Source organism: Falco peregrinus, chromosome 6, assembly GCF_023634155.1.
Source record: "Falco peregrinus isolate bFalPer1 chromosome 6, bFalPer1.pri, whole genome shotgun sequence".
Classification (NCBI taxonomy): domain Eukaryota; kingdom Metazoa; phylum Chordata; class Aves; order Falconiformes; family Falconidae; genus Falco; species Falco peregrinus.
In genome coordinates this window covers 91,380,708-91,394,427 of record NC_073726.1, presented here as the reverse complement: position 1 = coordinate 91,394,427, position 13,720 = coordinate 91,380,708, and the positions used below count along the sequence as shown (strand labels likewise).

The 13,720-nt window shown below is 39.5% G+C and overlaps 1 protein-coding gene across 1 annotated transcript in view; it reads left to right on the top strand.

Moving 5' to 3' along the window:
* Positions 1-13,720, top strand: part of SPAG17 (sperm associated antigen 17) — a 109,832-nt gene that overhangs the window by 75,574 nt on the left and 20,538 nt on the right. The window contains exons 27-36 of the mRNA XM_055807155.1: positions 397-526; positions 2,086-2,306; positions 2,594-2,738; positions 3,910-4,064; positions 4,479-4,655; positions 6,973-7,100; positions 7,271-7,401; positions 8,997-9,124; positions 9,499-9,681; positions 12,049-12,162. Coding sequence (XP_055663130.1) covers positions 397-526; positions 2,086-2,306; positions 2,594-2,738; positions 3,910-4,064; positions 4,479-4,655; positions 6,973-7,100; positions 7,271-7,401; positions 8,997-9,124; positions 9,499-9,681; positions 12,049-12,162 — 1,512 coding nt within the window. The remainder of the gene's footprint in view (positions 1-396; positions 527-2,085; positions 2,307-2,593; positions 2,739-3,909; positions 4,065-4,478; positions 4,656-6,972; positions 7,101-7,270; positions 7,402-8,996; positions 9,125-9,498; positions 9,682-12,048; positions 12,163-13,720) is intronic.

The window sequence follows — 13,720 nt, the reverse complement described above, 5'->3', positions numbered from 1 at the left end:
GCTGAGACTGGACACGAGGAAGCCTTTCGTCACCCAGAGGTGGCCAGGCGCTGGGACAGGCTTCCGAGAGAGGTGGTGGCTGCCCCGAGCCTGGCGGGGGGTGAGGCCTTTGGTCAGAGCCCTTACCACCACCTGCAGCGTGTGGTCAGCCCTGCAGTGGCCAGGCCGTGGGGCTGGGTGGCCGCCGAGGTCCCTCCCAGCTGGAACAGGCTATTTTACTTATTCTTTTTGAGACGGCCTCTTTATTTCTTGTATTCATTCTGAGAGTTTTTACTATTTTCCTCTCCCGTTACCCACAATGTCCTAGTGACTATTGCATTTGTGACACATTCTTTTGAGATTTTCTGTTGGTCTTTGAAGTGCTTTAAACCTCTAGTATGTCCTCGATTTCTGTAGGTTCTGTTTGCTGATGGCACAGTGAGTAGGAGTCCTGATTCTGGCCCTGTCCTACCACCACCTTCAATTCCAGAGAACATGCAGCCATTACCAGAATCAGAGCCTCTGCCTGAAACCAGCACTAAGAAAGGTAATATTTCAAGTGTTTTAAAGTTAGCAGGGCTGATGATGCTTAATAAAGGCCATACTTGTTTAGTCTGAAAATTCTGCCAGTGAGAAAATCCAACTTTATCTGTACTCAGCTGCTGTGCACTGCTAATTTGTTACCTTCATAACAAATCACTTCTCCAAATCCTTTTTCTTCTAACATGCTAGGACTCTAATAAGTAAAAGGTTGCCTAATTCAGTAGCAGAGTGATTCAACACGAAGTCTTTTAAAATAAATCCTTGTAACTACAGTAGTGTCAAATCCTTACTTATGTGTTACACAAGTTTTAGTCTTGGTATTGAGAAATCCTTCTCTTGTAGAGGACTTGCTGTATTTTCTTTCTCATTGTATGTTTTCCAAGGCACCTACTATTAGTCATTATCAATGGGTTGTATGGACTTGTGGTCTGTGCCAATATAACCATTCCTACCTTACTTTGAATGAGAAAGAACCAAATAAAAGTTTACTTCATACCTCAGAGTGTAGTCTGAGATCACTGTCAGTGCTTCTTAGTGCACAGAATAATTATCACCTGTCATAATAGTAAGATAATTTATTGAAAGTATGTAAATAAAAATTGCTGCCAAAGAGAAAGGTCTCTCAAAAAGAGACTTTCTGAGTCATCAAATCCAGTCCTTGTTCTTAGGATATGACTTAGGATAACAGGAAGGATGTCTGAGAACATCTCTGGCAAACTGTCTTCTGATTTTCAGTCTCATTATCAGTGGTCAGCGTATATCCTTTATTCCTTATCCTTTATGGATGATCACTTCCCCCCACCACCTTTTCTCTCCACTGCTTATTCTTGACAAATATCTTTTGGGGCTTTTGTTTTTTCTTGCCAGGTTGTATGTGCTTGTAAGCCTTTTAGACTCCTCACTGGACCATGCTGTTGTCTTTCACATACACTTAGTTTAAGTTCCTTTCTTGAAGATGGGAAATCAGAGTTCTCTGTCATGTTCTTAATAAGATCTCTCCAACTCCCTTTCACAATGGAATCTCCCTCCTTTTCTTCTGATGCACCACAGGATTGTGTTTGCCGTTTTTGTTACTGTATTTTCACACTGGTAACTTGTAGTCATTCCATACAGATGATAACTCCAGGACTTTTATTTTTCTTCTACTGTTACAAATCTGCCTGAAGTAGAAATTATTTTTATTCCGTTTCACATTAAATTTCATTCTAATAAGCTCTGTCAAATTCCTATTACTTTAATCTTCAAGCTCATGGGACAGTTTTGGATGCTTTTTTTAACCCATTCAAATTTTCTTCTGCGTTGATAGTTCCTTCCGAAGTCATGTCATAATCAAGTGTCATTAGCATACTGTTTACTTTTTCTGTGTCATTAACAAATACATAAGTAAGGTTAGCTCAAGGGCACACCTTCAAGTAACAGGACTTGTGATTTCCTTTCAGCCTGATAAATAGTTCTTTTTTCAATTCTTTCAAAACCAATACTCACAGAAACTCTACACTTTACTGTTTTTGTCTTTTGCCTTAGAGAATACCAAGTCTGATACAGAATTTTTTGTTTCTGCAGGAAAAGGCAGTGGCAGAAACAGTATATCACACCCAACCAAGGATGAGTTGTTTGAAAATACTGTTCAGGGTCTGGTTAATTCTGAGCAACCTAAGGAGGACCAGGCAGGAACCTGGATAACGACAACTCCATCAGGCATTCGAGTGGGCACGGAGGGAGCAAAGAGAATGGATCTGAAGCCAGTCTTAATCTATCAGGCAACTGACCCAGCTGACGGAACGGTATTACAGCTTTTGTGTTGTTACAGCACTGTCTACTAAGCTGAGACAGGGCTGCCTTCATAGAAGTTGTAGGATTTGTTCTTTGAACACCTGTTCTACAGGTTGTGCTGTTGCACTGCTACTAATAAAAAAGCTTTAGATTTTGAAGAAAATGTGATTCCTCAGTCTCTGAAGTAGTTAAAGTTGCAGTAGTCTAGCTTCTCCCAAGTTTCAGTACATAATGTCTTGTATGACTGTTGTTGCCGTTAAAAGTGCTAATATAAATGAGTATCCCTTCATTCTTTCAGGTTATGACTGTACGAGATGATGAAGTGATAATTGTTGAGAAGCTGGATGGTAGCAGAGTAGTAGATCATGCTGACGGCACTAGGATCACAACTTTCTATAAAAGCCGTGAAGAACTTTTTGTACCCAAGGATAGTGAGGAAATCGGTAAAATCAAAAGGGGAGCACTGTGATCTCTGCTACGTCTTGTGAAGCAGATGATCATCAAAATATATACTAAAGGAAGGTCATACCAGTAGCCTGGATAACAAATGCACTAGTGCAGTCTAGGCTTAGTTTGTCTGCTTGGTCTTTTTTTCAGCGCTCTTCAGTGTGGAAACTATATTGTCACAAACCAGCAAATTTCCTTCTTTCTATGTATGTACTTCCATGGCCCATCTTCACCATGAGACCACAGTGCCAGAGTTTAGCGTGTTCGTTGCCTTCTCTCCACCTACCCTAATGCTAGCAAGCCAGCTGGTTTGAGTCCTAACTGAAGAGGTGTATTCCCCAGAGAAGCCATGGGCTCACCAGCCTTGGAGATACTGAAAATTGGATTGAATATGGGCGTGGAAAATGCCACATCTAGAGGAGTGAAACTTATGTTTGCCTGAAATAAGTGAGGCTATGGGTCATCTGTGTTTCTCCTGGCTGGCAGTGTTATTCTTTTTTTGTTATTCTTTTCCCTTGTTCATTTTGTGGACAAGTCCTGTCTTTTGTAATTAGTATGAAGTGTACATTTACTTTGGGAGTGTCTGGACTGTTGTGTTCAAACACAGTAGGAAATGCTGGTTGCATAGGAGAAGATATTCAGTTAACAGTAAACGTTCAGGAACATCTCCCTGTGGGATTGTAAAAATCAAAACAATGACCTTGAACTGATTTGTCTATTCAGTGGGAGGGCAATAGCCAGATTAACATACAAGTTTGATTTGTTTTCCGAGATTGGACTGCTGAATAGGAATATCTTCACACCTTAGAGCTATTATTATAGACATAAAGAATTTCAGTGATCCAACTGATCAGATCCAGTGATCCAGATCATTATGGTTAGTACTGTACTTGATAAATCACAGTGTACTCTCCTGGATAGCCAAATGGTTACAGACATTTTTTTGCTGCTGGATTTTCCAGTACTGAGTGCACAGTCCAGAAATCCAAAGGTTTACATAACATATTGTTTACATAAATAGAATTATGTGAAAAAGGATGATGTGAAGTTTGTGAGGGTCTTTTACTGAGGAGACAGAGATCCAACTCTATGAGAGAAAAAGCAAATTGAATGCTAAGACATTTCCATGGTTCATGTGCTCCTCTCTTGTTCTGTATTGATTCTTAGATGAACATTCAGAAGCCACCACAAAGAAGGTGAAGTGCATGCAAGTAGAGAATCCTGAGTTTGCTACTGTCATAACAGATTGTGAGGATGGTACCTGTTGTACCATCTTTGGAGATGGGACATCTATTATAGCAAAGCCACAGGGAACGTATCAGGTGGGAACTGTTTTTAGTTTGTGACAATGAAATTTATCTTTCTGTTCCAACTTCCCTGCCAGCAGCAGCTCTCACCATGACTGCTTTAACTTCCTCCTCTATAGCTTTCACAAATTCTATGATTCCATGTCTTTTATACTCTGCCAATATTTCGGTATTTACTCACAACTGTATAGTATATCTAAATCACAATCTTAAATTTCCTGAAGTTAAAGCAAGTATTACAGAGACTAATGTCAGCCTACATCCTGGACCTCATCTTCCTTCTTTCTTTCCCTTCAGTCCCTCAAAACTGGATGATTAAAGGTCTGAAAGCTCTCCTCTTAACTCACATCTTTTCTTCATCTTCATGGTACCTCTACACTGAAGATTTCACCTTTCAGGACTGAACCTCTTCCTTTTTTACTGTCACAGGTTTTACCCATCAAGGCAGGCTCTCTTTTCATTGATGAAGATTGCTCAGCAGTTTATACCCATGAAGTTTACAATTTCATCAGCAAGAAAGAAGAGAATCAAGCAGGGAGATATATTATGAAACACACTTCCAGCACTATTTGTGAGGTGATGGATCCTGAAGGAAATATTTTCAAGGTAAAATACATGGAAGGAAACAGGTTTCTGCATTTTAAGTAATTTTATCTTACAAACATCTCTCCAAGTCAGCTTGTATCCTTGTTATACTTACAGTAGTCTAGCTAGCCAGAAGGGAATAGCTCCTGAATCAGGTCTCTGAAATGTTCTTGTGTATGTGGCTGGATTCCCCTTTTTTGTTATTTCCCCTTTTTTAGAGAGACTGAAATAAAACACATAGTCTACAGTTTACCTCACCTGCAAAGTTACCTTAATTAGCCTGATTTTTACTATAGTGAAAAATCAGGTCTGCAAATGAGGACTAAAAACGAGAGAGGATATTTGCTTTTCAGAAGGTACACAGAAACACTTGAATCTGCCTGGTAAGGCAAATGTTGTCAAAGCAATGATTCAGTCTTACAAATCATACTCTGTGCGCTGTGATCCTTTCACACCTAAGAGATACTTTTGAGCTAGGTTAGTACTTCATTTTGAGTTCCAGAAACATCATCTAAGTGTTTGTGACCTGCACGCTGTTTTCTAATTAAGGTTCTAATTAAATATTCTAAAAACGTGGCAACCTTAGAGTATCCTTTCTCTTGTTGCAACTGTAATCTTTGCCATTTTCCCAGATTCCTGCAAAACAGCACTGAGGTTCCCCTGGACATAGGCATTATAATACAGTTTTTAATTTGGCTGAAGAAACGGTGCTTATATAAATCTATGCTCTATGTGCATCTCTCCCAATCAAATTTTTTACTAATCAACCAGAGGGATAGAAATTTCAAAGATACCAAGATCCTAGAAAATCAGTGCGATTCAAAGCAGCACAGAAGTTGCCTGGCATCGGCACATCCCACTTTTTCTCAGCTGATTCCTAGGGAACAAAGGAAGGAGGCTGAGGAGGCCGTGGGGCAGTTGAAGGTATTGTGGGTTCACAGGGGGTGTGGGTTGTAGTGAGGAGGATGAGATGAATGCAGAATGAGAGGATGCAGATATGAAGAATAACCGTAGGGAAAATGTGTTCCATTGGTTTTGCTGTTGATGGAGTATCTTTTGTTTACATCCTCCTACTGTTTTACTCTCAAGACCCCATTTTCATTGGGTAAGTGCTTGTATGATGGAGCAGGTGACCATGTGGATACAGTACTGGTAGCAACTCATGGATCTAAGCTGCTCATTGCGTACAGATGCAATAGGCAGCAGCCAGCTTTTGGGTCCTGCCCGCTGTTCCAGTCAGCTGTGATCCAGGTCTTCCAGTCCAGTTCTCACCTCCTGTATGGTTGGTAGGGATGGCCACCAGGTGCAGGTGTAACAGAATTGGTTCTTCCTCTGTCCTAGTTGTGTCTGAGAGTACAGCCAAAAGGGCATGGGCTGGCTGCATCGGATTCAGTTCGTGGTCTGCCCTCTGAGTCACTCTGGTTTAAACTCTGCCTTCCAAAGGCCACCTTATTCCCTGTTAAGTGGTTATTCGTTGCGACGTACCTTGTTTGTTTATGTTAATGGCATGTTAGTTAATAATCACATAGTATTTTCAAGAAGGAAATACTGTAGAAATTCACTTGGTATTATCATAAGATTATGTGAGACTATATTTTTTAAGTTAATGAATTCCTGAGAAGAGCCCCCTCTTTAAATATATGCATATATATATATTTTTAGATAGATATGCATATATAGTCTGAATCTATATCTAGATGCATGTATATATAGGTGTATATATTTTATTCATTTACCTATATACCTATTTATACACACACACCTGTACGTATGTATATACACATTTATATTTTTATATATGCCTATATAGGAGTATATATGTATGTACTATGTGATTATTAACAAACATATTAGTAATGTATATATTTGTGTGTAACTATGTCTCTGTATGTGTGTCAGTGTATACACATAGATACATATATACCTCACAGAGGTATGTCAGTGGCGGTCTGAGTATACAGTTACCTGGCTTGACCAGCAAACGAGTATTTTTGTGTAAAGTTGTCTGTTGATGCCTGCAGATATATATGTTGAATACGGAATGCAAGCATTGATGGCCCGGTTTGACAACTAACAGTGCTTGAGCATTTATTGAACATCAACACGTGATACTATTATTTATGACATGGCATATGTCTTTCTAAAAAGGGTTGGTCTGCTTTTTTCACTGTCTTTTCAGTTTTATTCTTTTTTCTTTCCTGTGAATTTCAGATTGCTCAATATGAAATGTGTTTATTCTGTCTCTTTCACTGAGCTGGGTTATATTAAAGTTCAGCAGCAAGTTACTGTTTTAAAAGTATCATGTAACTCAAGTTATTCTATATAATTTCTACTAAAGGTCATGGCTGATGGCAGCACAAATGTGTGTGTTCCTGGTGCTGGCTGTGATGACAAGGAGGACAGAAGTTCAGCAGCAGCGCTCGGAGATGTGAACAAACCTGTCACTTACAATGCGCACGCCCCCAGGTAAGCTGCGTTGGGTTCATGGGTCGACTCTTCACTGCGTTGTATTTGTGCAGGGTTTGTAGATTTGTGCTTCCTTTGTTCAGTACTCTATCTTTGTACATTTGATGATGTTGTCATGTTGGATTTCCATTTTTCTGATATAGTCTGATGCATATGGCTGGCTGTTGTAGGTTCTTCATCATCTATGCAGATGGTTCTGGAACCGAGCTCCTGCGGAGCAGCGATGTACACAAGTATCTGGCCAATGCCCATAGTGATCCCACTGCTGCCGTCTTGCAGGATCCTGTGCAAGAATGTCCAGGTAGGAAACTTTTCTTTTCTGACAAACTAATAATAGAAGTAATTGCAAAGGCAGAGTCAGAAGCTTCAAAACACTTATCTGGACAGGAAATCTGAAAATGCTTTTCTCCATGTAGGCAAGTGCCCACACTTCTGGCAGTGAAGCGTGGGGAAGAAGGAGCTTGTGAATAACCCTGTGAAGAGATAAATGAACAAACAACCCACTCTCAGACACACAAACAAAAGCGATACCAAATGCATAGATACTCTGTGTATTTACCATCAAAAAACAGTGAATGCATCACAGTCTTCATTAATGATACAACTCTTCTTAGCAATGAAGACATGATACTGTGATGTTGACCCTTAGTCTGGCTATTGGAAAGGATAAATAAATGTTATTAAGAAGATGGAAAAACATGACTGAAATAGGCGATGCCAGTGGCCATAGAACATGGCACCAACCACCTCATAGTAGCAATGCAAAAAGTTACATCCTGAAATGATTGGTTATTATTGTAAAGTTAGTTGAAGACACTGTGTGTCTGTAAAACACACTGTGGCATAACAGGTAGATCCTAAGAAAACAAATGTATCTTTAAAAAGACAGGAATATATGGTTCCCCTGGGTATGGGGGGATGATAAGCATAGTTTGCTTCAAGCCATAAAATACTAAGACATTCTTCTCAAAGATTTATATCATAAGCATTTTTCACCTACTACTCATACCAGTTTTGTCCATTTTTAAATGCTACTTCACTTGTATGCACAAGAATGACCGGTCCCCTGTTGCAGAAACTGAATGAAATACTTTTTGCATGGGAGAAGGAAAAGAGCAAGAGCACTGAGGGAACCAGAAAGATATGGAAGGTGGAAGATCAGGAGGATGGAGAAGATACATGCCTAGTGAAAATCCCAGTCAAGAAAACTTGCTCACAACCAGCAGTCGTTTGTAAGAGTAGCACACATTTCCAGCCTTCATACTCAATTTGTCACAATACTGACTGTAGTAAAAGGCTTCACACTTCTGGGTCGTTGTGACAAAGTACCTCAGTGGGGTTACCCGTTCTGAAGGCCACCTATGGGGTAGATAGTAGTAGATCAAGTAGATTTTTCAGTTGGATTGGAAAAAAATTTTTGAGGAACATTAACATTAATCAGAACAATAAAAAGAAATACTCTCTAATGGAATCCATCCAGTGATCAGATTACAGCAAAGTATAAAACACAGTGAAGAATTAGGCATGTTCTGAATATGATGTACTACTACTGAAATTTGTATTCAGTGAACATGGGTCAGTGGTCTGCTCTTCCTGCCTGGGATACTCCCCACACTGTGCCACTGAGCTGTTACCCAAGAATCGAAGCAAGTGGCGGAGGCAGCATGTTGTTAAACACGGTCTGAGTAATCTGAACTTGTCCAGCTCTTCTGTAATCACTGCCAGGCTCCCATATTATCTGTAGCCATGAGGTATCACTTTTTCACGAGGAGTTTTACCACTTGATAATATGATTTTTTTATGCTTAGGTAAGTGTATTTTTCTGGAGGTCTGAGACACTTGGCCATAACTGTTTTTATTTGAACTGATTCTTAGTAAAATATATCTTTGAACCAGGTGTTTTAAGTATTACTGTCCTCCGCCCTTTGGCTGAAGCCTCCCCCTGGGTAATGAAGAAAGAACCAGAGAGTATTGTTCCTCCAAATCTTCAGTCAAGGACCCAGGACACATTTTCTCCTCTTGAGGTATAATTGTTTCAAAATTACCTTTTCCTGCTTAAGCAGTAGGTGTTAGTCACAGTGGGGAAATGGAGCTCTAAAACAATGTGACATCGTTAAGTTCAGTTTACTGAGGAGACAAAGTGAGGGGTAGGCTGTGTCAGGGAAAGTGTAGTCCCCTTGGGGGCTTAGCAATTGTAAGGGGAGTTCATCTTGCCAGATGAAGAGGTTTTACGATAGATAAATTGTGCCCAGGAACTTTATTGGCTTTATTGTCTAGATCTATGATGCTATAAGGAGAGCATGTGCTTTTCAGCTGAGGCACACATTGCTGATATCTGCATGTAGGCAGTGATGTAAGTAGCCTCTTGCTCTTTTTACTTGTTCTTGTCTCTGTTCAGAGGAAGATCACAGGTCCCTCAGCCCGAACACATATCTGGAGGGGTCTCTGCATTGGATCCAAAGAGCAGACGTGCTTGCCAGTACCCATGCAAAAATGTCCTAATAAACTGCAAATCCGTCAGCTATTCCAGTATGAGCCACTCAGTGATGAACTAAGGGAAAAGCTGCAGCTTTCCCTCAAGGTAGTGCAATCGCATTTATTCATTCTTCCAGTAAGCAATAGAGAACAGACAAATTGGGTGACACAAAAAAATAATCTGCTACCTTTGAAGATCAATCAATATTTCACATCTAGACAGGTCTCTAAGAAGCAGCTCAGCTGTTTCGCTCATCTCTTGTGGAACATAATTTTCTGTGCTAATACGTGGGATCCTGTCCGGTACACATCACAGATAGTACACTAACAAATAGTTTCCTTGTTGTCATTACTGGTATCTCTTACTTTGCTTTTACTTTGCTTGGGGTTTGTTTTGCTTCACAAAGCCTTAAAAACGTAAATCTATTAAGTTGTACACAAATTTTTAAACCCCCATAATTCTACAGTTAACTTGGCCACTAAGACACACTCTGGTCTTGGTTATGTATTTGTTTTCATAAATCAGTGTAGAATATTTCCAGGTTCAAGTCAGTCCTGTCACTCTATCCGTGTCTAGCAAATAGCTCTGTAGCCTCCTGACAGTGTGTGTCCATCCCTCATTAGTGGCTGGTTCATAACGAGGTGCGAGCTGCACCTCCTGTGCAGGTGTTCTGAGATGGAAACTGAAAGTGCTGCAGTTGATGCTTGACAACAACTTTGGACTTCTCAGTGTTGGTATAAAACACTGATTTATTTAATTCACATTGTGAAGATGCTTTTAGAGGAGGTTTTAGACTTATAATCTCATTATCACTTACAGTTAGAAAATAATATAATACATGTGTTCTATAACATTGATTCAACATATTTTGATGATGGCATGGCAGACTGAATTTGGAAGTTAACAGCATATGAAATGTGTGAAGGTCGTAGCATGTTGTAGCCAGGTAGAATTATTTACACACACACACATATTACATTTCAAAGCAGACATGCTTGCAATAGAAAAACATTGACAACTGTTCAGCCTGGACATATTTGGGGCATGCCAGTCTATCAGAATTAAATTTTATCCTTTTACCCATCTATAAATAGATATAATTATTCTTAATTTGCAAACTGATCTTTCAAAGGCAACACTACAAAAACAAGTTCCACACCAAAATCGTAAGATAGGTCACTCTATTGACCGATCTGTTGTTGGCTTTCAGAGAGAGAACAATGCTCTTGGTTACATGGGGATTGAAGAATTGCAATTATTGGCACTAAAGAAAACATTTGTAATAATTGTGTTAATGTGCAATGGAAATATCCTCGTTGCTTATATATAAATATTTAATTAATGTTTTTTTTCCAGAAAGAGTTATCTTAAATCTTTAGTCAAATAACTGAAAATTAAACTAAACTGTCAGAACTAAATCAAGATCTAAAGAAAAAAGTATTCTTCCTTTCTCTGTCTCCATTAATATTTAAGAGGTATAAAGGAATGAAAAAGAACTGGAACTGGGAACAGATTGCTCCTGCAAACCTTGTCTGTTCATAAAGCTCAGTACTGCCCGTAGCTCGTTAGCAGGGCAGTGGGTTAGGGCAGCCTGCAGTAAGGACCCTTTTTCCCCACCTAACTGATCCGTTAAAGCATGAAGTAGTGTGGGAAAAGAAAATATTTCTTTTCTGTAGCACTTAGTGTGATTCTGGCAAAGCAAACATCTGTCTAAAAACAGAGCTTCAGACTTTTTTCCTGAACGCACATTTTCAATTATGATGTTGTAAACTTCCTTTTCCCCAATAGGAGATCAGACAGGAAGGAGCAGGAAGGAGATACAGATAAACAAATGATGGTTTTTTAGAACACCTTTTATTCATTAAGCTGATCCTAATAATATAATTTATTATTATTATTATTAGCAGCAGCAGCAGCTATTTCCTCAACACATTCCTTTATTCACTTACATAGTTTACTCAAAACGCTTGCATGCTTACTTGTACTTGCCTAGTGCAACAGTTGGGAGGCCAAACCCACCTGCCTGCGCAGAACCGAGGGGTCACACTGACACACCAGGGGCATCCAGACGGCTGTTGGATGTGCTCTGAGTCACACTGTGGGTGCTCATGTCTGCTAGTGGCCTGGTAGAGCTTCAGCAGACTCTTGGTGTCCTCAGTATGTTAGTCCTTGCAGATTTAGTAGTCTTGCTGGTCTTCAGAGTCCTTGGTAAGCTTTTGCCTGTGACCTTCTCCGCATGTGGTCCTCCTCTCTTTGACCTGTTGGGTTTTTTAAAAACTATTTCTTTCTGCATACAAACCTTTAGATATCTATATAGCACACAAATTCACAGAAGGGGCCTTTATGACATTGAGAAGAAGCATATACATCCATTACTTCTAAAAACTCTTTTCTCTATATGTGTGCCCCTTAAGTCTACCTCTGCACAGAAGACATCTGCATCTTTCTTGTTCTTTTTCATTATTCCACCAGGAATATATAGACAACATTTTAAAGCAGGAAGATGAGCTGGAAGAGATGAATGTAAAAGAACCAAGAACAGAAGAGGAAAAGGAGAATGCTGCAAGGCTCCTTGAACTGGTTACGGTGAGAAAAAAAAATAATAATTAACTATTTTGCATTGAAAGTGTCAGCCTTAAGACACATCACTGTCTAAATAGCAAATGTTAGGGTAGCACAGTGCCAGCTCTGCTGTAGTTTAATGGTTAAGCAGAGCCACACTCGGCATCAGCTGGGCTACTGAACGGCACTGCTGCCATTTCTGGAGAAGCAATGCTCCAAGCAGTTCAAGAGTTTGGCTCTAGGGAATGATACATTCCCAAACACACAGATGAAAATTACTGAAATGTGTGTATACCCCAGCATTCGGAGGAGAATGTTTCCAGTCTGTTGTCATTGCAGCTGGGAGACTTGTATTTCAACCACAGCTGCCACCTCCATAGTGAGAGTTTAAACCCTGCTTTTGGGATAATCCAAAAACAATCTGAAGGAATATTGTTATTACTGCTGGGCAGCGTTCATATTTTTTGGAAAATGTGCTCTGCTAATTTGCACAAATAATCAGAGCATGAAAAGAAAAGGGAGGGGTAATGGGAAAGATGGGTAAATAGGGGAGGAGGGACTTGGCAGCAGTCAGGAAGCAGTGAGGTTAGTGGGAGATGAGGGGGGAAAAAATTAGAAAAGTTCAAGCAGCATTAGTGGGTTAAATGAATTAGGATGAATGAGAGACATGGCTTACCTTTTATGTAAAAAGTTATCAGTTCGCTCTATTTCAGTGCTTTAATTTTTTTCCTACAGCTTCCTTTAAATTTGGTACCTTGCATGATGTGATTTCAGACAATTATTACTATTATTATAGTTTTTACTATTATTAACACTGTTTTCTTTTTTAGTTTAATTTAGGAAATACTTTATTTTCATTTAGTCAAGTAAGTTGCATATAGTGAATTCAAACATACCAAATTAAAAAATCCGACATTTGAATACCAAGACCTAGCCATGTTAGTTTAAATATTCACTTACGTATGATCTGTCAGCCTTTCAAAAGTTGAGCACACTAGCAAACAAACATCATCTTGGCCTTAGAGGCTACATTTTAAACTTTGTCTCGACATGCAAAAACATTAGGAATGAGATCTTCCCGGTTTTAAATGTTGTTCTTTTCTTTTTCCTAGCTTTCTGGATAGATATACAACTTTTTTTCCACTGTACAAGCTTAAAAAAGAACCCATGTAGTTCTAGAATTTGACTCTAAACATTTTATCCATGTTAGCATTTTCATTTGCTGAAACTGAAGGCTATTTTTTTATATTACAAGCTTTCGTATTTTTGCTCAGTATTTTCAAGTGACATACAAGTCTTAAAAAGAGAGTTGAGAAAAGAAGTATCTAGAAAAAAACTAGGGAGGAGCTCCCAACATTTCTGGAAGGAGGAACACAGAGAGGTGATCTGTCCCTGTCCTCTAAGCAGACATTTATTTGCTTTGATGAGATCCAGGTGCTGAATCTCATGCTGCTTGGTTCCAATGGACTTATCTAGTGACTTAATTCTTGTTGATTATCCCTGCTACCATGAGCACGCTTCCCGGTGCAGACTGCACACTGGACAACTCTCTTCTGAGCAGTGGCGTCTCGGTGTGGGCGTG